This window comes from Stegastes partitus, unplaced genomic scaffold (genome assembly GCF_000690725.1).
Source record: "Stegastes partitus isolate 25-593 unplaced genomic scaffold, Stegastes_partitus-1.0.2 Scaffold129, whole genome shotgun sequence".
Classification (NCBI taxonomy): Eukaryota; Metazoa; Chordata; class Actinopteri; family Pomacentridae; genus Stegastes; species Stegastes partitus.
The window spans coordinates 125346-149132 of NW_007577860.1; the positions used below are offsets into that span (position 1 = coordinate 125346).

A 23787-nucleotide genomic window follows, 5' to 3' on the forward strand; every position below is an offset into this window, starting at 1 on the left:
GTGTGTGTGTGTGTGTGTGTGTGTGTGTGAGAGAATATTCCTGTCAATATAGAGCAGTGTTGGCACGAGGGGGGATTGCACACAGGTTGCATTTTCTCCTTTCGTGGGTGTAGCTGCTGGTCAGATGGAGCAGGGTGCTGTGTCAGCATTCCATACGGCAGCTGAGGGGAGAGTGGATGAATCCCTCCACAGAGTGACTGAAGCGCAGCAGAAATGTCATTTATCTCTGCCCACTTGAACGTGGTCCAAGCGCTGAAATGTCGCTTTTCTTATTTTGGTGAATTCAACGCGGAGAACGTTAAATGACTTATAATTTACCGTCATGTTTCATGTTTCATGGTGAATTTGACTCCATCCACTCCGTACGGCTGATTTAAACAGTGAATGACGCTGCTTTTGTGCGTTAAATCTGCCAATTTGAGTGAAAACATGTAGGTTTCACTTTCAGCTGTCCACTGATAAAAACACAGCAGCTCATGTGTTTTCTGGAGGTAAAATATTTTTATTCTTAGAGGGCAATTCAGCTGAGTAATGAATAATAAACATTTTTAAAAACCTATGAATTTTGTGCTGCTCTTCACTACAGCACAGCACGCTTTATTCACCTTCATCGTTGTCTTCGTTATTCATGTTTGGTGATTAAAGCATGATGATGCTCTTACTGTAATAGACTTATACTTTACCTTAGTGCTGCCCATGACCAAACGTTTTCTTAGCGTACTAGTCATTAGTTCAGCCCATTAGTTAACCAGTCGTCACACACTTAAACACGCATACTTATCGAGGATGTCTGACGTTGGAGTAAGGGGCCATGCTAAGTGGCTAATGTAAGGCTACACACTTGTTTCAGATCATAGCCGTATTTAACGTGTGAATACAGCCTACGGAGTTCATATGTCACCTTTTCTGGGGATGTCCTTCATCATCTTGAAACGATGGCGTGCTTTGGATATCCTGCCTGACATATGTAGAAACCACAGGGACCAGCTGAGTAGGTGATAATCTGTCCATCAGTGTTGCCGCTTCCTGTGGAGTTGTGGCGTTTTTGTTTGTTTGATTTCCTGTGAATCCAAACTGATTCAGTGTCTGTACATAACATTTGGCTGAGCATTAGGGGTAGCCCTGGAGGTCCCTCTGGTCCTCACAGTGCTGTTTGTGCATTCAGAGGGTTTCTGTGTGATGCCCTTAAGTTGCATCCATTATTTACCCCATTCAAGTTTTGTGACTCAGATTTTACTTGAACACTGTTAATAAAACGGTTTGATTTTAGCATCTCAGAGGTGGTTTTCACATTAAAACTCAGAAACAACATAGTGAAAAATGCACATTTCCTGTCTGCCCTCATCCAGCAGCGCTAATGAAAACAGTAGACGTCCTCTTCTCCACTTCCACCCTTGATTTGATATAAAGCAATAAATAAATGCTTTGGGAAACGTGGAGTCCATCACTCGTCTAGCCTGTGCATAATTTGGGGTTTGTGACAGCAGTGAAATCACACTGCCTAATGAATTCTGTCAAGTTATGACAGATCTGTTCACACACTCGCAGCGTTTTTCATCACAGTTCTGATGAAGAGAGGACAGAATGCAGGATGCTATATATACGACATAAAGGAAATGACCCTAAGGAGCTCAGCATATCGTCTCCAATCCTGTCTGGGTATCAACATATGTCTGTGATCAGGTAGAAAACTTCCTTCAATCCAACATTTCATTTTTACCTTTTTCTTATTTTTGAAAGAGCAGCGTCAATACATTTGGTTAACCTTTCTTTGTCTTCCAAAGCTGCTCACTCAGCACTACATGCAGTCGCATCCCTCCACGGTCCTGCCCTTTAAACGTCAGCGTTGTCATTGAACGCTTGTCTTTGCTGGTGACGACTGTCCTTTCACGCAGATTAGTTCAACTCGTGTCATGAACGAGCACACGCAGAAATGCAATATGAACTCATCCTGTGGAAGTTGGGTCCTGCCAAGATCGATACTCATGCCAGCACACTTAAGTCAGGCCATTATTCCTGTTGATGTATGGACCCCAGTGTCCTGGATCGTTCTAATGTAAGCAACTCTGAATGGATGTGTCTGTTGGACTTGGCCCAATCTGAGCAATGTTGTAAAGTAAAAGCCGGATCTTAAGCTGTCAGGCATCTGTTAATGACAGGGCAAACGGATAGAGGACTTTATTACTTTAGTATGTGATGCTGCCAATGCCTGGAGTCCAAGTTTGATTTATGCTTGAGTTCAGCAGTAATCCAGAGGTTGGTGCTGCAAGCTACTTGGAATAAAAGCATTCTCCACAAGTACACTGTGTTGTGGTGACGCTCAGCTGTTGTCTTGCCGTAGCACTTATTCTGAAGTCTGTCATGAGCTTGATCAGATAATGAAAAGCTTTTCCAAGGCCTGTAAAACATCCAGATGAAGGTTTGTCCTCTCTGTGTGTCTAATTTCCCTCCTATGATGGTGACAAATAATTACAAGGCAAAGCTTCAAAAGGAGCAGCGTTATATATGTGTTGCCGTGATCTTTGTGTTCAGCCTCCTCCAGCAGCTTTTTTTGTTGTTTTTTACCGTGAACACCATTTTATGTTCTGTTCACCACACTTGTCATGTAACTTGGTTGTTTAGGGGAAATGTTCTGACCTGTTTTAGACTGTTAGAGCAGCATACCAGTGTTGTTAAGGCATTTGTCCCAAACCATTCGGTGTCGTATTAATAATGACAAAAAAATAATGTATTTGTATAGTGTTTTTCTTACAAGAAATGCAGATCAGATTTCTTCTGTTCCGTCCACGATATAACCGAGAAGGATGCGGTAGTGTGACCTGCACATATGTACCCTGTTTGCTTTCTGTGTTGTGTCTGATATCATGTGAAACAGAGTCAGGCTGAGTGTGTTTGTAAGGCAGATAAAGAGTGATTTGAGTGAAGACGTAGCGCGAGTCTCTGGTCATTGGGAGCAGTTCTGTTCTAATGCCATGGACCTGTGTCTGGTCCAGGAGTACGCCTGCTCCTGCTTCGCTCTCTGGTGACAGTTAAACAAACTACTGATTCATTTATGAGAGGAGCAGATCATTCAGACCATCCACTGCCACTTCAGTCACACAGTTCTGATGAGGACGTTTCAGACGAGCAGTGATCTCACGCTGAGAAAGCCGGTGTAAGATTGTAAATGGACCCCCCATATAGAATATGGACCCCCTAATACTTTTAATAATATGAATAAATATGAACATAGACAACAAAATTCAACAGGTAATGAATAACAACAACCCTAAGCCGGGGTCCATATTCTGCTCTGGAATATGGACCCCGGGTCCATTTTCAAGGGGGTCCATATGCAACACTACACCGGACCTACTGAGACAAAGACAGGAACACCTTTGTACATACTGCTGTCGACGCAGTTTTGATGACACAACCACAAACTTTAACTATGAAACATTGAAGAAGCGCAGCATACACTCCACCAGGACACATGCTCTGATGTAGTCACAGCACCTTTGAGCTTCATGAAGAAGTCCCCACAGACACCGCCAGATACTGATGACTGTTGATACTCGAGATATTTACTGGCTTCATTTTTAATCTGCTTCCATCCAGCCTGCAGTTCAGACCAAAGAGTCTCAGAATGTTTTCATGCGACTGTCGGTTGTGACTGAGGAGTTCATAAGTTTTAGTTTTTAACTAAATCTGGTCAGATCAATTACTGATTTTTGGAATTTAGAAACAAAATAATTTTAATGAAAATGTAAGCTTAGAGTTTGTTGTTTTTTAGACCTACATAACTAAACATTAGTTCCAGGACCGGTTCGTTGAAAATACAGTTATTGTTTCTGTTTTTCTTGCTCAGCTAACTGGTGTGATTCTGTTAAATAGAAGAAAAAAAAAAGCTCTGCAAACCTGCTGCTGGGTTCTGAGGTTCAGGGGCGTCAAAGCAATGTGTGAACTGTACGATGGCTTTTACCATTAAAGCAGAAATGAAAGAATCCAAGTTCCACCTAAGATATGATGTGCCTTTATTTATCTGACAGTGGAGAAGTTCACTGGAGAACTTTGTCAGACCAACAGGTGGTGTTTAGCAGATGTACATGCATGTAGGGCTAAACTGGGAAGACGCTGTGTTTCTAAATGAGTCTTGTACAGTGTATTAAATCATATCACATGTTGACCTAAAGCACAGCTAGAGCCTCTGACTTTCTTCTCACACTGCAGAGGTCCATCAGCTCAGAGCCACCATGAGAAGTTCCTGCTGAGCAATAAAGCAAAGTTCACTGAAACCAGATGACGATGTCGTCAGTGTTGACAAAGAACAACAGGCAGGATTACTTAAAGCAGTTCTAAACTGTGCTGCTAGCCTTATTGGTTGGTTTAAGTTAGTTATGAATATGTTGCACTTGTCATAACGGTGGAGTCCTCCGACCGTCGCTGCTGCTTCAGGAGGCTTGACTCTCAAACAGCACCAGCAACAGGGCAAGCTGACCAAACGAGAACAGCTCCAGCTTCATGTGCCGTGGAGATGGATGTCTCTTTCTCATAGAATGTAAAATGTCATCAAATGAAAAGCATTCAGGCGTAGAAACAGCATCCAACACAGTACGATGTAGCGACGGTTAGCTGTCGCCGTCCAGCACTAAAACATTACGGACATTTGCGTTCTTTCTCACTAATATATTGAAGCCTTAATGTGTACCAACTATGGGAGTGGACCAGTTCTTTTTAGACCAAAAATAAATCAACCAGACAAATAAGAAAAAGTTGTATTGAAGGAAAAATTGGCCTGAAATGTCCTGTTGCTATTTTTAAACAGTTGTTTAAACGGAGTGGCTAACCTTTAGCACCACACTGAAAGTCGAAAATAGATGAAAGCTCTAAGTTTTACATCTTTTTATGTGTTTGTGGTGCTGCTGCTGAATAGTCCCTCTGGGAGGTGCGTCAGAATAGATCAACGCTTCTTCTGACAGTCCGGTGCTTTTTTTGCCGTTACAGTGCATTCAGATGCTGAACAGAGCGAGCAGCTAGTCACTAGGACTCCATTCATTCTCCATGAGAGCTGAACATCCAAGACAGGCTTGACAATGACTGTCAGCATGTTGACAAGGAAATGTTGGCCACAGCAGAGATTTTGGGCAAATTGTCTGTCAGTATCCTGTCATCTGCTGGCTGTGATATTTGTCTTATGGTTGAATCATACTTATGTGCTTTGCTATGCAGGAGCAGCTGTAGATGCAGCGATGCGGTCTAGCATTTGCATATGTTTCGTTTATTTAGATTACCATGTTCAAGTGTACAATGGGAATACAAAAAAACAAAACTTTCTTTGATGGGCTGCAGCAAATGGGTGGGAGTCGAACCCACGACCGCTGCATCAGGGACTGTGTGTATGGAGCACCGGCTTATCCAGCTGAGCTACCAGGGCACCACTGTTCTGATTGTTTTAAATGACACTGGCCATAAATAACAGTTATATATTGTTTTAAATTCCACATTGTGGCATACGTGCATGTAGCAGTTTCTTTTGATTTTCACACAAAGGCTGCACAACCCAGATGTGTCACATACTGTGTACAGTTAGATCCTGGCATAGTCCTGCTAATGCTGCAACATCACTGGTTTTAGGATGCTTGCTGCAGTATAATAACTAAGGTTGTGTCTGACATCAGCCCTGTACCCTGCATAGTGCTCTGCAGGGTGTTCATCATGCTGTAGGGCTGTCTGGATGCTACCTTACTAATGTTACACCTGTATAGTCTCTCAAAATGTCCCACAATGCACCGTGACAAGTAGCTGGTGGTCACTAACCAGCAATATGGACCATCATGCATTGCGTGACAGGAAATGGAAAGACGAATGAGAGCGTGTCAGTAAAATGTTCGTAGTTTCCTGTTTATGTTTTATTAAATCTTATTTTACCCGTTTCTTAGCTATGAAATAAGCTGTGAATGTGATGTGTTGGTACCACGCTGCTACGGCACAAATCATGGCCAGTGAGTGATGAATAGCTCGAGTAGCGTCCGAGGTGCTCCCTACATGGATCACTACGTAGTGGACCCTGTATAGTGAGCAGGGAGTGAGGGGATGACAGAACCTAACGGTGGCCGTTCACAGCCAGAAACCACGGTGTGACTTTTGTTTTTAAAGCATGGAAACTGGAAGTAGAACATGAAAGGACAATCTCAAGGGGGAGTGTGTGATCACTTTGCTTACTTAAAACAGGCATCCTGATTAAATGGTCAGTGCCATGTTGTTTTGTTTATGGGTGGTTGTCAGTGAAACCTGTTAAAGTTTTGAATCACTGCTGAAGCTGTTGTGCTGGTGTAGTAGTTGACATACGTTCATACACACCAAGGTGGAACCCAGAAAACAGATTCAGACACTATTATAAAGCAAAATAATAAATATCTGTAGCCCTAGTCCAACAGAGGTGTCACATCAGAGCCCAAGCTGGTGTTCAGCACGTTGTCAGGATGAATTCACAGTGCAGCCGCCTTGTGTGGCGTAAATACTGACCCACACATTGCTTTGTGTCTGATCAGATGGCCCGCTCTCTGGTACCTGTACAACTTTATTCGACTGTAAGGTATTCACAGTGTAGATCTCAAGTCTCCTCTGTAAACATGTGAGTAAACTGGTGCGACTAAAACAGCAACTTTCAAGTAACGCTCAGATTTCACTATTCTGTCAAAAGCACTGAGGTTGTGTAGTTTTGTTGTGCCTCTAGTTTCAGCCTGTTGTCTTCCACAAGTGCTAGAACTTCATGGGGTGTGTTCCCTAACACTGCAGACTGTGGTCGATGAAACTCCACCTCTTTCACATGGATCCCATCCTACACCGTCTGTCAGCTCTCGCTTGTGCTCTGGGATGTTTTCATGCGTTCAAATTTGCTTCCTGGCCAAGCTTCATAAATAAACCAGTCCATATATCCAGCAGTGGCCATGTGCAAGAACCAGCACTGAACCTGCACAGCACTTCCAAACAGGCAGAGAGGAAGAGCAGAGTCCTGCATGTCCCCTGTGATGCTCTGCAACGAACTCATCTGCTAAGACTTGACGAGGACCATAACGAAGGAATGCACGACAGGCTGAGTGAAGAATCATCTTTCCTGCAGAACAGGCTGTCATTCACCTCGTCTTGCATCGCTACCTGTGTTCAGACAGTATCCTGTCATTCCTGGTCCTGTCACACTGTCTAATTAGTTCCTTCCTGTGCACCACAGCTCTCCATCCTCCTCTCACTTCTTTCATAATCTTCTTCCCTGTGCTGGACGCTACCCTGCCGTCCTCTGCTCTCCTTAACTGATCTTTACCGTTGGAAGCACTGCTCAGGTTTGACGAGTACATGATCCCTGCATTAAAATGGTCTCAAGAAGTGTGCTTAGTGGAAGTGGCTTTAAGGTGCTAATCAACCCTTGGAGAGGACAAGTTGCATAACACTTGGGCTCGGCTGCCTCCTCAGGTCCAGGTGTCTGCTCACTACAGATTTTCCAAGAAGGACAGTGTGGACTGGACACCACAGGTTCTTTTTGCTATGAGCCATTTTTGTAGTCAGGGATCAGACATGCAGATCTGCTCACTGAGTTCATTTTGTTTACAGTTGTACTATTAGCCAGAAAAGAAAGTCTCATCTTTCCATTCAACATAGCAAACAGGTGGAAGGACTTTACAGACTGTGCATTTCACTTTATATGTTCTGTTATACTTCAGAAAGCTATGGGCTGCACAGTGGGGCGGTGGTTAGCACCGTCGCCTCGCAGCTAGAAGGTTCACATCCCGGTGAGGACACCCGGGATCTTCCTGCGTGGAGTCTCCATGTTCTCCCCGTGCAGCGTGGGTTCTCTCCGGGTTCTCCGGCTTCCTCCCACAGTCCAGAAACATGCTGAGGTTAATTGGTGATTGTAAATTGTCCGTAGGTGTGAATGTGAGTGTGCTTGGTTGTCTGTCTCTAAGTGTAGCCCTGTGATAGACTGGTTACCTGTCCAGGTGAACCTGCCTTCACCCTGAGTCAGCGGGATAGGCTCCGCCCCCCATGACCCTAGTGAGGATGAAGGTGTAGAGATGATGGATGGATGGATGTGTGCGTATTATTAAGACGGTACCTTGTTACCCGTTCACTCATTATTACCAGACGATGTGCATATGAAATGTTGAATCATCGCTGTTGTTGGTCATCATACTGATTCTTAACACACTTGTTTTATCAGCTTTTAAAAACAAAATCAACAAGACAGCTCACAGTTTACCTGCTGATACAAGCTGTCATCTCCAACATTAATGCTGTTATCAGGTATTAATATTGATTAAGGTTTTATCACAGTACTCATAAACATCTCAGATTGTACTTCCTCCAGAAGCTCCTGTTGCCCCACTTTGCTCATCCAGACCTCCGTGGTTTTGTATCAGCACAGCGTTTTTTTTAAATTGAGTTTTGCGTCAGATTCAAAGTAATGTCAGCACCCCAGAATGAGAAGAGGTGGAAGAGTTTGTGGAGGGAAAGGGAAGCGTCTCCTTGCTGCTCGTTGTGTGCCTGGTTTCATCGTCGACCAGGTCGTTTTGACCTCCTGATGATTATTGACTCGACACTCAGGAAATCTCAGCACCTGAAACTATAGCTGGCATAGCTGTGTGGTCGAGATAACAACATAATTAAATAACCTTTTATAACTACTATTACATTTTATGTGGTTGTTATCGACGTGCTGCAAATTCAATTTTACATCGAGGACAACAAACAGACAGAAGTGGAGCTAAGCTAATCTCTAGAATTGTGTTATTTTTTGCTTTTGTTTGCTTATGTCCAAGACGAACCTTTCCTTGAAAATTCTGTTCAAAAATAAAGTTGTTCCACGGACCAGTGTTGTCATGAAGTCGTCCTCGCCATCGCGCCACTGTGACACTGCACTGTCACGGCGTCCTCTCAGTTCTGCTGACTCCAGTGCAACCCAAAGCTGTCCCTTGATTTGATTTGGTCTTCTCAGTCAAGTTGCAAGGGTCAGCTCTGTGCCCAGTTCTGACAACTGTGTCTACACAGAATGTGTAGGGTGAACAGCTTGCTAGCAGAGCAGCAGCTCCAATGCACCATCTGTGTGTGCACAGGAGGCATTCAGGTGTAGCATTCAGCGCTCAGACCCAATACACAATGACTGAGCTATGCAAAATAAGAAAGGATGCAGGAGATCTGTGTAGACACTCTGGAGCATGACACATTTTACAGCCATTAGTGTGTCTACATAGATGTAGTTTCAACCATGTCTGTCAGTGGTATCATCTCACCCTTATCCTGTCTGTCTCCATGTATCTGATGGAACTGACACTCTCCTGTTTTAATCAATCCAGCGGTCTACACCCTCACTTCTAGTAAAGCGCGCTTTGTGCACTTCCAAAACAGCTGACGTACAGATCAATGCTGTGCCTGAACGCCTCCCATGTAAACACAGAGAGGACCAGAGCTGCTGCTGCTCACGCTGTGCTTCTGTAGAGACGCTTGTTAAGCCCCAGCAAGAGGTCAGGGCTGGAATGACAACAGCAAAACACCGCAGGAGTGAAGAAGGTGCCAAGTTCCCAAGCAGAGGTTGTCGGTGACCACGTGCAAAATCTAAGGACCTGAAAACGTTTTTTTTTTCCTGACCCAGTATTGGTTAGGATGAGGTGATGCTTGCCGAGCTACAGTCAAGCCTGTGTGTAGTTTTATGCATTTGTGTTGTGTTGAATTTCATTCCCAAGTTCTTTAAATAGGTGGTTGAGCACATTAATCATTTTCTGTTTGGCCATTCAGCGTGTGACAATTCAAAAGAACTCTTCATCAATATTTTGCTCTTTCAGAAGAAGTTTGTATGCGTGTGTGTGTGTGTGTGTGTGTGTGTGTGTGTGTGCCTGTGTGTGTGTGCCTGTGTGTGCCTGTGTGTGCCTGTGTGTGTGTGTGTGTGCTTGTGTGTGTGTGTTGTGATCCTCTGGCCCCTCGCTGCCCTGTGGCTTCTCGCCCTCTTCCTGTCCGTCTCCATGTGACGTGTGATCTCCCGGGTTGCTGCGTCACAGCGAGGTGCTCAGCTGTCCCCCTCGCAGGATGCCTGACCAGCTCACACTAATCCCCACACAGAGCTAAATTTACTGACATACACAGTTTATTCTCACCTCTGTGGGGCTGCAGCTAAGTGCGTACACGTGAGACACAACATGTGTAAACTGTATGCTGATTTGTTCTGCAGGGGTTTTTCTTTTGACCCTGTTTTTGTTCGTGTATGAATGAGGTTAGAATTATGCAACCTGAGCTCATACCTAATCTAAATCCTCAATGCAACCGGTTGAATTTTGTTGTATAATACCATCCGGAAAATCGGTTTTGATCATCCGAGGTTGCAGACAGTCCACGGACGGAGCAACAACAAGGATTTGTGTTCCCCCAATGAGATCCTTGTGCATGGAAATTTGTTATCTTTGACAACACTGCTGCAGAAGCCTGTTAGCTTTGCACCCAGTGAGTGCTGCTGCATGAGTGATTGCTGTGCCTGAATGATAGATGGCAGGCTGTTTTTAATGGTCCGTGAATATGGTCAACTCAGAATGACATAGAGACCTTTGCTGGAGACCTGCATTGGACTGGTTCTCATTGCGTCCTCTTCCCTGCGGCTTGCCAGCTGAGACACACGTATAGAGCAACATTAGGATATATACCACTAGATGAGGGACTGAAAACACACTAAATCTGGCTCACAGGACAACCCACTGCTGAGTGGAGTGATTAATGTGTCTGTACACTCATTATGCTTGAGGGCTACACATTGTGTGTTCACATAAACATGTTTGTGTGACACAGATGACTTCAGGTTCACCTGGGAGAACTATTTAATAATACAGACGACAGTGACAAACAGGGAATTGCTGAATAAAAATGATTGGTGACTTGAGTCGCTTCAGCATTGCTATTTATCACCTTTGCTCCCAAGTTTTTTCCTTTAGTTTATTTAATAAAGACAGATTCTGCTTTAGAGAGCGCATTGCAAAGCGATAGTGTGACATGTCAGCCGTGTGCTGAGCTGAACCGGTTATCGGTTTGGTTAGAGACGATGCCCGCTCATGACATGTGTGGCTGTGCATGTATGACGTAGTTCTGCTGCTATCTGTCCCCGCTTCATCAGCTTATCAGTAGATATTATTCAAAACAAAATCACTTTTCCTATGACTTAGCTGACAGAGTAGCGTCCTGAACATTTTAATCAGTTCTGGTAGAGAATGTTCTCTTTATGTACAACAATTCTTAAATGAGATGGTTTCTGCAAACATCACACCCTCAGTCTCTGGTCTCCATCTCAGGAGACTTTAACCACACATCGCTCTCTACTGCTCTCCCCACATTCAGCCAGCATGTGGACGGTCGGGCCTTGGACCTGCTGTGTGCAGATACCGGGATGCTTATTACTTAATTATTGTTATTTTCTTGTACCTTCGATATTCTGGATGCTGCGGTGGCGTGTAAATTTCTCATGTCTGGGATAAATAAAGTCTATTCTATTCTATTCTATTCTGTTCTATTCTGTTTGCTAATGCCACCTTTAACTAAGCAAACAGCATTAGTGTGTGAAGATATTGTTGTAAGATGGACTGATGAGGTTTGGTTTCCACAGTTTTTCTGGACCCGTCTCTTCTCAGAGGGAATCCAGACCATCTCATGAACACACAGCTAGTGACACCTGTGTCCTGGACAGATTAGTGAGTGTGTTGTGCAAGGGTAAAGAGGAGATGTTGCTGTTTGGGGAAAAAAGAGCAGGACTGGCTGGCTTATCCAGCCCTCAGCCCCTGATCTATTGGACTTGCACTGTAAGAGTGTAAGCCCCACTAAAACCTGCCCTGTGTTGTGTGTTTGAGCGTGTTCAGCCCACGTGCTTCCCTCAGTGAGAGCAGAGCTGCTCCCTTCTTAGGATTATTCCTCTGGGAGGAGGCTGAGTCACGCTACAGAGGACCAGACAGAGAGGAGGGGGCTGGATCCAGACTCTAATGGGTGACACTGACCAAGGAGCTGCTTACATGCAGTTTGATCAAATGCATCTCTGTGGCAGTTTTAATGCCCTCCTCCTCTGGAGCTCCTGCCTTTTGCCAGTGAGGATCCATCTGTACATCCAGTGACCTCAGGATAAACACAGACATCCATTCCTCTTTGCCGTTACACTCTACTGTATGAGGCGACGCTTTAAACCACAGTATGGTGTCTTCTGTAGGGATGCTAATGCACTTAACCGATCCCTTCACTTCCCCCCTCTTACTGCTGCTTTGTCTTTCTGTGATGTTATGCTGCAAAACACATATCTGAACAAATGAAATGCATCAAATAAGAACAGAATAATAATGTGTGCATTGAAACATACATAAAACCAGCTGCTTGCTAATCGCAGCGTCAAGTTTCAAACAAGCAGGACAAGTTGGACATTTCCATGTTTAAAATGACACGGATAGAAAACAGTCAGACAGGTGATGGTGGAACTGATTCTCATCATCTGTAAAATGTAGAAGATTCACTCCTCCGTGACTTTTTCAGAATGAGGTTAACCCACTTTGTGATTTATTTCCATCGAGCTTGATGCTAAATTTAGCTCATTGAAATGTGGGAACTTGGATGTGACTTTCTGAATTTTCGGCGTTCAGCTGATGCGTTCAGAGTGAGTCTCAGAAAGCGTGTGCAGGCCAGAGCTCCGTGCGTAATCAAGGGCACTTTGACGAGGCTCTTTGTTCTTGATTATCTCACATTATCTGTTGTAGGTAGGAGGACACAGAGCTGGAAGGCCACATGGAAGCTCACACAGCACCGTCTAGAATTAGTTCATTTACTTGTTTTTAATGTCGTTGCACTTTGTGTATGATGACGATAAAAGCATTGTATTCTATTCTATTCTATTCTCTCCCACTGAGTAATGGCTGTCAAAAGGACCCAGATAGTCTGTCTAATCATTTTTGTCCCTACCCCCACCTACAGGTGGTGCTGGTGCGGTGGAACGAGCCCTTCCAGAAACTGGCCACCTGTGACACCGATGGAGGGATTTTTGTTTGGATCCAGTATGAGGGTCGCTGGTCTGTGGAGCTGGTCAATGACCGTGGAGCTCAGGTAAGAGGCAGGAAGTGCACAGAAGGCAAGACAATGACTTAAAGGGTGTTTTTACTCATGTACTTGCACCGACACAGAATGTACAGAAATAAAAATGGCATTCATGAAAATATAATGCAGTGTGTATAAATAGCTCGTAGACGCTCTGCACAGAACGTTAGTGGGAGCAAAACGAGCAGCAGCAGCAGATATTATATGTTTAAACCTAACAGTCATTTACAAAAACGTTCTTAAGTTAACAATAGTTCTTGCACATTCCCACCGTTTGGTGACCGACTGAGCGATTTAACTCCAACATTTCTTAGCTGAGAAACCAGTCAGAGGGTTTTCTGTCGTTCTCCTGACCTTCCACTTGCTGATTTAACACGAGGCGGATCAAACATGGCTGATGTGTAGGCCCGATCAGTCAGTCACTGTCATCTGCCGAGCCCAGTTTGACAGATCCTGACAGCTTCTTATCTTCTGCGATCAATTTAGTCTCTAGATGACAGTCGGAACAATATCGTCATTTTATCGTGGCCTCTGTTTTTCACAGCAACGCCTGCTTTTTTCCCCTGGAGGTTAAGGCTTTATTACACCTAAGTGTTTAAATTTATACCGACGAGCCCGGAGGCAGTCATCAGGCAGTGGAGATACTTTCACTGTGAACGGTCTGCAGGATGGCGGGTGTTTTAATTCACCGTATTCTGGCAAATTCTGACAGTACCTGGAAAACCAAAGAATTTAAAGAAGACGGATGAATGTAAATGTCTTACAAATAGCTCCAAGAGCCCGTGTCCATCTCCACAGCTAAACCACTGTCTCAGCTATTATAATTATTATTATTACTGTTGTTATTCCTGCTGCTGGCGAGCACTGAGTCACCTCAAACACCTGAACGCTGTTATTAAGGAGCACTTTCTCATTCTTGCATATAGTTAGTTTTAGGTTGCTTACTTTCAGGCTGTCACAAATGATCTGTTTAATAATTCATCATTTGGTCTATGAAGGAGAAAACTTTCAGACGATGTCCTTTTATAGTTCTTAAAGCCTGAGGGAGCATGTTCATTTGTTTTAATCCAGCCTACAGTTAAAACCTGCAGACAGTCACTCTGACATCACATGATGTCACTGACAAAGACGTGTGACATTGTGGAATATTTTTTACTTCAAAAATGACATTAAAATCATTGATTGATTGATTGATTGATTGATTGATTACTTAAAAGGCTCGATCAGTCAAATAACTTTGTTTTTCGCTGTGAACCGACAGTAGGTCAACATCTGGTTCTGTACATCTCAGCTGAGTTGTGTGGAAGTGTTTCTGATTCGTGTCAGTAAACCGAGCAGCCTGACACTGACAACACTTCATTCTTCAGTAACATGTCTTGTGCACTGCAGGTGAGCGACTTCACCTGGTCCCATGATGGCACCCAGGCTCTTATCTCCTATCGTGATGGCTTCGTCTTGGTGGGCTCCGTCAGCGGCCAGAGGCACTGGTCCTCCGAGATCAACCTGGAAAGCCAGATAACCTGTGGCATCTGGACTCCCGATGACCAACAGGTAACACACATTTTGAAGGATTGGACATTTCCCCCGAGCGCTACGCCAGCCTTTGAGTGCTAATACATGTAGAGATTTTAGGCTTTCATTTGCCACTTTGAGTCTGTACACTTGTCATTCAGAAGGTAGAGAAAGGCCCTGAGAGATGTGTGAGTGACAGCAAGCGTTGGCTGTCTGCAGCGTCTCGCTGGTTTGGTTGGGCTGTGTTTTTGCTTTCATGCTGCTAAATTGTCAGCTCAGGTTGGACATCATCAGGCTTTCAGTCCGTATACATGTCTCTGTCCTGGGTCACTGCATGCAACCCATTTATGTCTATTTCTCCAAGTTTTTCATTTGTGATCTGCATTTCTCATGGCTTTCCTTCTTTGTTGTCTCCTTTTCTTTTTCTAAGTGTGCCTCCCTTTTTTTTATAATAATAATAATAACAATAATAGGTTTATTTATAAAGCGCTTTCACATGTCCTTGTGTCTGTGTCCCTATTAATTCTCATGTCTTTTTTCTCCAGTAAGCTGTGACTGTTTCTTTTGCAGGTGTTGTTTGGTACTGCAGACGGTCAGGTCATAGTGATGGACTGCCATGGGCGCATGTTGGCCCACATACTGCTGCATGAGTCGGATGGTATTGTCAGCATGTCCTGGAACTACCCCAGCTTCCTGGTGGAGGACAGCAGTGAGAGTGACACGGACTCTGACGAGTACTCCCCACCACAAGGTATGCTGCTCAGGGTGTGACCTGAACACAAAGCTCTGAACAGGGACCTGTCCACGCCCCCTCAGTCTCTCCGGGGACTTTCTGGTGGCCTACATACGAGGTTACGTGCCATATAAATGCAGTGTACTTGGTTAATCTCTGGCCAGGGACCCTTGTGGAAAGTCACAGCTCTCTTTCTACCAGGGCTCCAGACTGCCACCATAATGCTCACAGAATGCTCACAGAATGGTCCATTTTCTGTGTGCGAGTCAAAACATCACAGATTGGTGCGAGTGTATGATGATCATTAGGATGTTTTGGAGACACTGGTTGGCTCAGGTAGCTACTGCATTAGCCACTGTGGTTGAAAATAGTGCATTTGTTTGTCCCTGGCTCAGTCGTTCTCTCCTTCCTGACTTGTGAAACAATCCATTTAGCTATGACCGCATTTCAGTGGAACAGTTTATAGCTGACTATATAAAAAACTAAGTGAAAGAGAAAAGAGGATGCTGGTGAAGAGGTCCGACTCAGACACACATGCTGATGATCAGAGGGCGGCGACAGGCTGGGAGATACCGACTGAGTCAGTAACGAAGAAAAAGTAGCCCGCTGCATTCAACCCCAAAGGCTAACTCAGCGCTAGGGCTGTAAAATTAAACTAATACCAACAGCGATCCCAGTTTTGGCCTACCATAATTAAATAAACCTGATTGACTGTGGTATCGACATCTAAACGAGCTCTGCTCCTAGAGAAGTCTGCACATGGAGAACAGCCCATGTGGATAAAATTACTTGGCTGCAACTGGGGCAAATCTGAAACTGGAACTCCTTATTTCACTCTTTCACTGCAGGGTTTTTGGTCACACACCTGTCCCCAGGTTATAGGACTGATATCAGATCATCTCAGCTATCGTGCGTTACTACCTGGCAGGACTGGTTGACAAAAATGTTCAGATCTATCAGTTGTCTTCATGTATGAACTTGTCAGGTAGCTGTAATCTTTAACCAAGCTAAATCAGTCTGAATGTTTATTACAATCATTCGACCGACACCATCCAAAGCTCAGTGCAGTCAGTTCAGCCTCCATACAAACATGAGGTAGTTGTCATGTGATCGGTCGATGCTCTGCTACGTTCTCTGCACTGTATGGAGATGATTTGTTAGCACAGCAGCTGCAATAACAAACCGTCTGTATTGACCACGAGGTGGAAGAAGCACGACGGCAGCAGCTGAAGTTCTCGTGCAGCAGCTCCACTGCATCCATTCAGGTTCAACAACAGCGCTGCCGTGCACTCAGAAGCACACTGACAGAGCTCGTAGACCTAAACACAGTCCGACACTAAAGGTAGCCCCAAAAAACAGCCTCAGTTAAGATGATTGAGTTGGAAGTGTAGCTGCTCTGGCAGGCAGGCAGGTGAAAATTACAAGTAATACACATCCAGTATGAACATGATGTAAAAGTAGAGTAGCAGTGGGGATGTGTGTCCCTGGCAGCAGAGGGGTTTTATGGATAATATAATAATATAATGCACACATACAGCTGTCTACCTGTTCATACCTATAAACAGTGCTTCATGTTTTTGGCTAGACACAGGCATCATGGTGACAGGTTATCCTCTCCAGTGTGTGCACAGTGATGATCCAAACTGTGTGTGTTGCTTTTTGTCAAGTGATTTTGCCTGTCAGAGCACATGTTAGTTGGAGCAGAACGTACTGTTGGACTGAAGTATTTAGAAAGCTAACTTCATGATCTCACAGGCTAACTTTGTGACGCTAACCATTTAATGAAGCTTCAGAAATGGAAACTTTTCAACTCTTTCCCACTTTAGACGACGAGTGTCTGGTTCACTGGGATGTAAGCTGTCTCACAAGGGTTAGTTGCATCTGGTTATCCCCTCCTGCTGCTTCCACGGTGCACACCAGCCCACGCAATGAGCTCACTTTTATTGGTTCCTGTTGTGTTTTTTTGCCTCCTTTTCTCTCCTTAATTACTCCCAGTTGCTGAGGCTGTGTTGGTGAGGGACTGTCCTCCTCCCTTCACCACAGACCAAGTGGTAAAGCTGAAAAGTGCTTGCCTTAGCTGGAACACTGATTATGCTCTAACTCACTAATTAAACCAGTCAATAGGAATTGATTGGCCCTGATAGAAATTATCTCTCAAGGCCACGCTCCTCTTTACACCTCAAAGTGTAATGGCTGTCTTTGCCATCGTTATATTCCTACTGGGGTTTACTGGTGCTCCTAAATCACTTGAACAGTATTAATAAAGGCTGGTGCTACATTCCTGCTGGTACTTGGGCAGATTTAGGGTTTACTTTGGGGATACAACTAATTGTTTAATAATTAATAATTTTGTCTATAAAAAAAGAAAATAGTAAAAACAAAAAATGCCCATTGTAATGTACAAGAGCCAGAGGTTGCATGATCAGACTGTTTTTGACCCACCTGTGGCCCAAACCCCTAAAAATAATCACTTCACTATCAGAAACGTAGTAAATCCTACCATTTGGAATCAGGGAATGTTTCGCTTGTTTGCTCGACATACGAAGAGAAATGATGGATTATTTTGATCCTGAAAACAGACACTGCGGCTGATTAGTGCTGATGAACCTCGTAGCCTGACACTGACATGTTTATGTTCTGACTGATGTCAACCAGTCAGTAAGAACTGACTGACTTTGATAGAAATGATCATTCAGATCAGCGATCAGACTGAGACACCGGGCCACTTCACCTCTTCCTCTGCGTGCCACATCTCTTTCTGGTGATGCATGATGATGACCCGTTATCACCGCACTGCACGGCGCAACACGCTGCATTTATAGCAGCATCACACGTCTGGTCTCATGCAGCTCTGCTTTTAAACTGCCTGCTACAGGGATGTAGTAACTGTTACTGGGCTGAAAGTCAAAAGCAGAGGTGGATGTTTTGTTTGTGTTGGTATTTGGGTCATTACTGGAATGTGTGAAAGGAGAGATTCAAGGATCTTTTCAGGGGAATTGTACGGTTGGTTGTAAAGATGTGTTAGTTATAGTAAAATACAGTAAACTGGCCGTCCAGCGCATTGATGGCCAGTTTTGCACAAGTCTGTGGTGCGATGATGTGAAGGGTTTTGTTACTTAACCGTCTACGTACCAATACACCAAAGGTGGTGTTCTTTAAGAAGATGACATTGAAGACTCAATTAATTGGGTCATGAGTTTGAATCCCACTCATGGCCCTTTTTCACAAGTCCTTCCCCCATTCTTCTCCCCCACTTTCCTGTCTCTCTCTCTCACTGCACTATCAAATAAAGGCAAAAAGGTCAAAAAAATAACTTACAAAAAAAAAAAAAAGACTCAATTAATCTTCAAAATTCTGTCGACTGATGTGTTATTCCAGCCACAGCCCTATGTGATGTTAGTCTGAACTGTACTTGGACTATTGAGTGCACAGGTGTGTGTAGGTATTGCACCAGTCCTCCCTGTATAGACACTCACTAGGCTCTTCTCCAGGGCAGGAACTCAGGCCAGATATGAGATACCACAAACATCTACAGGAGAAGCCCCCTAATCGCTTCTTTCAGCCGTTCTGTTGTCGTTGCGGTGGAGGAGAAAGGCTGGGCCACCATACAACTAGCTGCAGTTCCTGCAGTGGAAAGCCACCTATTGATGTCAGTCATGCATTGCTTTAAATTTAAAAACAAGCAAGCGATAGTTGTGTTCATAGGTGTAACAGTCCACAGCTGATACCATGTCCGTGTTTTAAACTGCCCTCACTCTGTTTCCTCCACACTGCCTGTCTGAGACGTTGTGTTGTCCTGTGTCTCCTTCAGTGCACAGCCAGAAACCACTGCTGACAGTCAGCTTCACCTCCGGAGACATCAGCCTGATGAACAACTACGATGACCTCTCCCCCACCCTCATCCACACTGGTCTGAAAGGTGTGTGGGTCGACTCATCATCAATCTCACTGATGCCGACGTGTCCCAGCAGCTTTGTCTCTCTCTTTATTTAATTGCTTCTCCCACTCACTTGTTTACATGTTTTTCTATATTGTGTCTGAAGGAATGTCTCCGTGTTGTCTGCGCTGGCTGCATGTGCTCATGTTCCTAACGTGGTGAGGACTCTTTCTTCTGTGTCCTGTGCTGTAGATGTGGTGGTCCAGTGGTGCTCGCAGGGGGATCTGCTTGCGGTTGCAGGGATGGAGAGGATAGTCCTTTCCCCTGACACCTCCTGTCCTCCACCCACCAGGAACGCAGTTGTCAAGTTCTACAACGTGCGGGGTGAACACATCTACTCACTGGACACGCCGGCACAGGTGATCACCTTCAGCCACTACAGGGACTCTCAGTAAACAAGTAGCCACAGCAGTTAGGTTACTGAGGTGTGCTCACATATTATAGGTACTTAATGTTGTTCTCCTTCCTCCATGGCTGGAGCAAACCTACCAGCTGGCTGTCATCCTAGGAAACGTTTATTCTGTTGTTAGGTTCTGCAGCGTTTCTAATGGTAATCTAATGTGACATTAATTCAATTCAGATAACTTTATTTATCCCCTCGGGGCAATTCAAAAGCTCACGGGGTTTTCAATATAAAGACATAAAAGAAAAACAACAACAATAAACCACATTTAATTAATGAATTAGGCTCTATAAAGTAATAACAGAGACTAATTTAAATGGTATGTTGAAGTTAATTTTGCCAACGCTGCTGTCTAGTGTCTGTAAAGAAGTCACAGAATTCATTCAGACGAACTGAATCACACCAGCACAGTTCCAAACAGAAAATTATGTCAAACTGTCTTTTATGTCACATTTCAAACTTTACAAGAACATTCAAATGAAGACTAAATGCATTTTGTTTGAGGAAGCACCATGACCAAGTCGACTGAACAGTCTTCTGTAGGCATGGAGGAACTTCTTTGTAAACGTTATTGAAGGAGAAAGTTGTTCTCACAGTTAATTCAAAGACTTGACCCCCAACAAAGCTGCAAAGTTTAAGAGAGCCCCACACCTGAACTTTCATCTGTCTTCCATCCTTGACATTAACCTTGTTCAAAGACGTGGTGTACTTTCTCAATGTGTCCTGCTCTTCACGCTGCAGCGCCCCATCACTACGCTCTGCTGGGGTCACCGGGACTCTCGCCTGTTCCTGGCGTCGGGCCCGGCGCTCTACGTTGTTCGAGTGGAGCACCGTGTCGCCACCCTGCAGCTGCTCTGCCAGCAGGGCATCGCCACCGCAGTAAAGGAGGAGAAAGATGTCGCCAAGCTCACCATGCCTTCACGCCTCTGTTCTTACGTCACTGCCGCTTTTGTCCCCACCATCAAGGTACCGAGGGGCAGGAGGGATTTAGGTCCATTACAACCATAAAAATAATTGTGAATGGCCTCCACGACATTTACATGATGTCTGCCTGGTGCACACCAGTGAAGTACACAAGCACAAATGTGCACAGGAGCTGCTGGACCAGTGTTCTGTGGATCGGACCACACACTTCGTTTGCCATTTACAGAACCAGCAAGGGCTGAGTCCCAACACTGGGTGTATTGTCAGTGCACACACAAGGAGCTGTTTCCTGAAAGTCTACTAGATTAGAATCACATGCTGTTGCATTGATGTGCCGGTTTTAAGCTTCACTGTTCTTTTCTAGCCTCCCATCCCCGACCCAAACAACATGCGTGATTTTGTGAGCTACCCGACAGCCGGAAACGAACGTCTGCACTGCACCATGAAGCGTACGGAGGACAACCCTGAGGTGGGGGGACCCTGCTATACTCTGTACCTGGAGTACCTCGGAGGTCTGGTGCCGATCCTCAAGGGCCGACGGATAAGCAAACTGCGGCCAGAGTTTGTCATTATGGACCCCAAGACAGACGGGAAAACAGGTGGGACTGGGTTTCTTTATATCAACAGAACTTTATAACCTAAAGAAAACATATAACTTTACAAAGAAGACCTGGAATGCTTTGAGGTTATCTGGTCAACCTAGTGACAACATTTTGGTGTAGATGCTGAAACAATTAAACGAGTAAAGTACCAACAAGTTAGACTCGTACAACAAGCATTTCTCTCACATTCGTGTCCATATTGAGCTGGCACTGCCCCCCGTCGACCAGCCTGTACCCGGTGGCTCTCCAGACAACCAACATGTTGTATTTGTGGCTCCATCATAGTTTTAGTCCTGATTTAATCCTGACATACACTTGATGTAGAAAACTCTCATAGAAGTGCTACATGTATTCCTCCCAGACTCGTTTCTGACGTCCTCCAGTAGTTTTCCATAGTTTTAGAGTTGGCACTCAGAGAGTGAGTGTTTCAGTCACATAGGGCAGACTGGGCCCATGTTAATTAAAGCTGCTTAATGGGTGCTCCGATGGCCCCTAGGTTCCTCATAAATCAACCCTCTCCCTCCCCACGCAGTGATAAATGAAGCCAGCCATGAAATGGTTCCAGCCCATTCACACTTTAATGTCCGTCAAATAAATTAGCTTGACCTAAACTGGAGCAGCGGCAGTGGTTTACAGACTCCATATGACTGAGGAACAGGAGAAGAATTAAACCTGCTGAACAATGGTTTGGACCGAATGGGTTTAAACGTGTATTTATAGAAACGGGGGGAAATTGCTGAAGCACCATCATGAAGATTCCTGTCTGCAGGTTGTTAAAGTAGATTTCAAAGTCTCTCCTGCAGCGCCAGCATCACCATAATAATCACCAAAAGACTGACATTCTGTGAAGCATCTCAGATTTGTTCTCCCACCGAGTCAGAAACAAAGAGATTAGGATCATTTTAGTCAGTGAAAGAAGCTGACACACATATTTGTTGTATTAAATAACGTTTATCTGGAGAACTAAACCAACTCCGTTCTCTTCACGTCTCATTTTGTGTGTTTTTTGTCTCCCTAGATGAGATCTACGGTAACAGTCTGATATCGGCTATGATCGACAGCTGTAACTGCTCAGACTCCAGTGACATTGAACTGAGCGATGACTGGGTTGGCAAGAAGTCTCCAAAGATATCCAGGGGTAGCAAATCCCCCAAACTGCCCAGGTAACTGAACATCTGACCTGTGTGTACTGCAGTATGCTAATATGTGTTTTCTAATCAGACATTGCTTCTTTAACCCCTCCACAGCACTGGTCCATGTAGACTGGACAACAGGAGCTCGATCCTCTGCACATGATTAAATGAGCGGTTCTTAGCATGCTGTCGAGTTACTCAGTTTGAATCAGGAACCGTTTATATGCCTGAACTATGGCAAGTTCAGATGGTTTCCTTGGCTCTAACTTCCTTCTACAACAACAGAAAAACATAAGAATTAACCCTCAAATAAACGTCAGCTACACATATTGCCCTTTTTGCATTTATATTTTCCACAATACAGCGTAACACCAGAGTTCATCCTGATAAGGGAATCGTGCTGCATCTCATGGATGAAATTTGTAGAAGGTGTTTTATGATAATTAACTTATTGTTATTAGCCACTTTGCATAATTTTAGGGTTTCAGTAAAATGTTTTATGTTTGCTATTTGTTTTTTTTGGTTTTGTTTCGCTGCATGCCTAAACCTTCTTTTTCATTTGCTGCCTTCTCTGTAGAGACTTAGTTTGTCCCTTTACCAACAGGATTAACATTGATCCGAGAAAATCACCCAAACTGTCCCGCGCCACGCAGGAGATCTCCAGGTCACCACGGTTACCGATAAGGAAACCCTCGATTGGGTCACCCAGTCTAACACGGAGGGAATTTCCTCTAGATGACATCACTCAGGTAAACGTCGTTTTACTTGAGCCGAGTGAGAAGCTGCTGAGGGTGTATGTGTCTCCATGTGGACATGTCTCCAGGCACCCTGGAGCTCATTTTACATCTAATATATATGTTTATAGTTATAAATGCACAGTTTGTATTGATATACATTCATTACTTTCTTTGTTCCTGTCTTGCAGCAAAATTACCTTGCTCAGGTCACATCCAATATTTGGGGAACAAAGTTTAAGATCGTGGGGCTGGCCACGTTCTTGCCAACCAATCTTGGTGCAGGTAACTTAGCTCTGTCTTATGGCAGATTGTACGTACTGGTAGAGCTGCCACTGGTGACTATTTTCTGTTGAATGCTGTATCAACTGTTTTAAAGAAAAATGCAAAATTGTCATTTCATTTAGGTTCATTTTACTTTCAGAGAACTGTATGTCATTCTATAATGCAGCGCAGAACAATACGTAAACAAGGAGTTACTGATTAAAGCTGTAGGATGACACTAGCTTTTTATTTAAGGCAGTAGTGCAATGCCAAAAGAAGTCCAGGTTTCTACTAAACCCCTTAACAAAGTGAAAAAGTCTGTATAATGAACAAAGTGCAACGTGGTGGACAGACCATCGAACGCAGCTCCTTCTCTCCCTGTGTGCTAACTGTTCTCTGACATTGATAATAGCTTCTAGTTTTATGAAAGTGTTTCTGAATTCTCAGCACAGCTGGTACCTTTCCCTCATG

At 44.3% G+C, this 23787-nt stretch overlaps 1 protein-coding gene across 1 annotated transcript in view; it reads left to right on the forward strand.

The window, feature by feature from the left end:
• The window catches only part of tulp4a (TUB like protein 4a), a 31866-nt gene that overhangs the window by 1745 nt on the left and 6334 nt on the right, over positions 1–23787 (forward strand). Inside the window, exons 2-11 of the mRNA XM_008278645.1 lie at positions 12955–13083; positions 14464–14625; positions 15157–15337; positions 19131–19238; positions 19449–19615; positions 20401–20625; positions 20948–21182; positions 22204–22348; positions 22923–23067; positions 23244–23337. Coding sequence (XP_008276867.1) covers positions 12955–13083; positions 14464–14625; positions 15157–15337; positions 19131–19238; positions 19449–19615; positions 20401–20625; positions 20948–21182; positions 22204–22348; positions 22923–23067; positions 23244–23337 — 1591 coding nt within the window. The remainder of the gene's footprint in view (positions 1–12954; positions 13084–14463; positions 14626–15156; positions 15338–19130; positions 19239–19448; positions 19616–20400; positions 20626–20947; positions 21183–22203; positions 22349–22922; positions 23068–23243; positions 23338–23787) is intronic.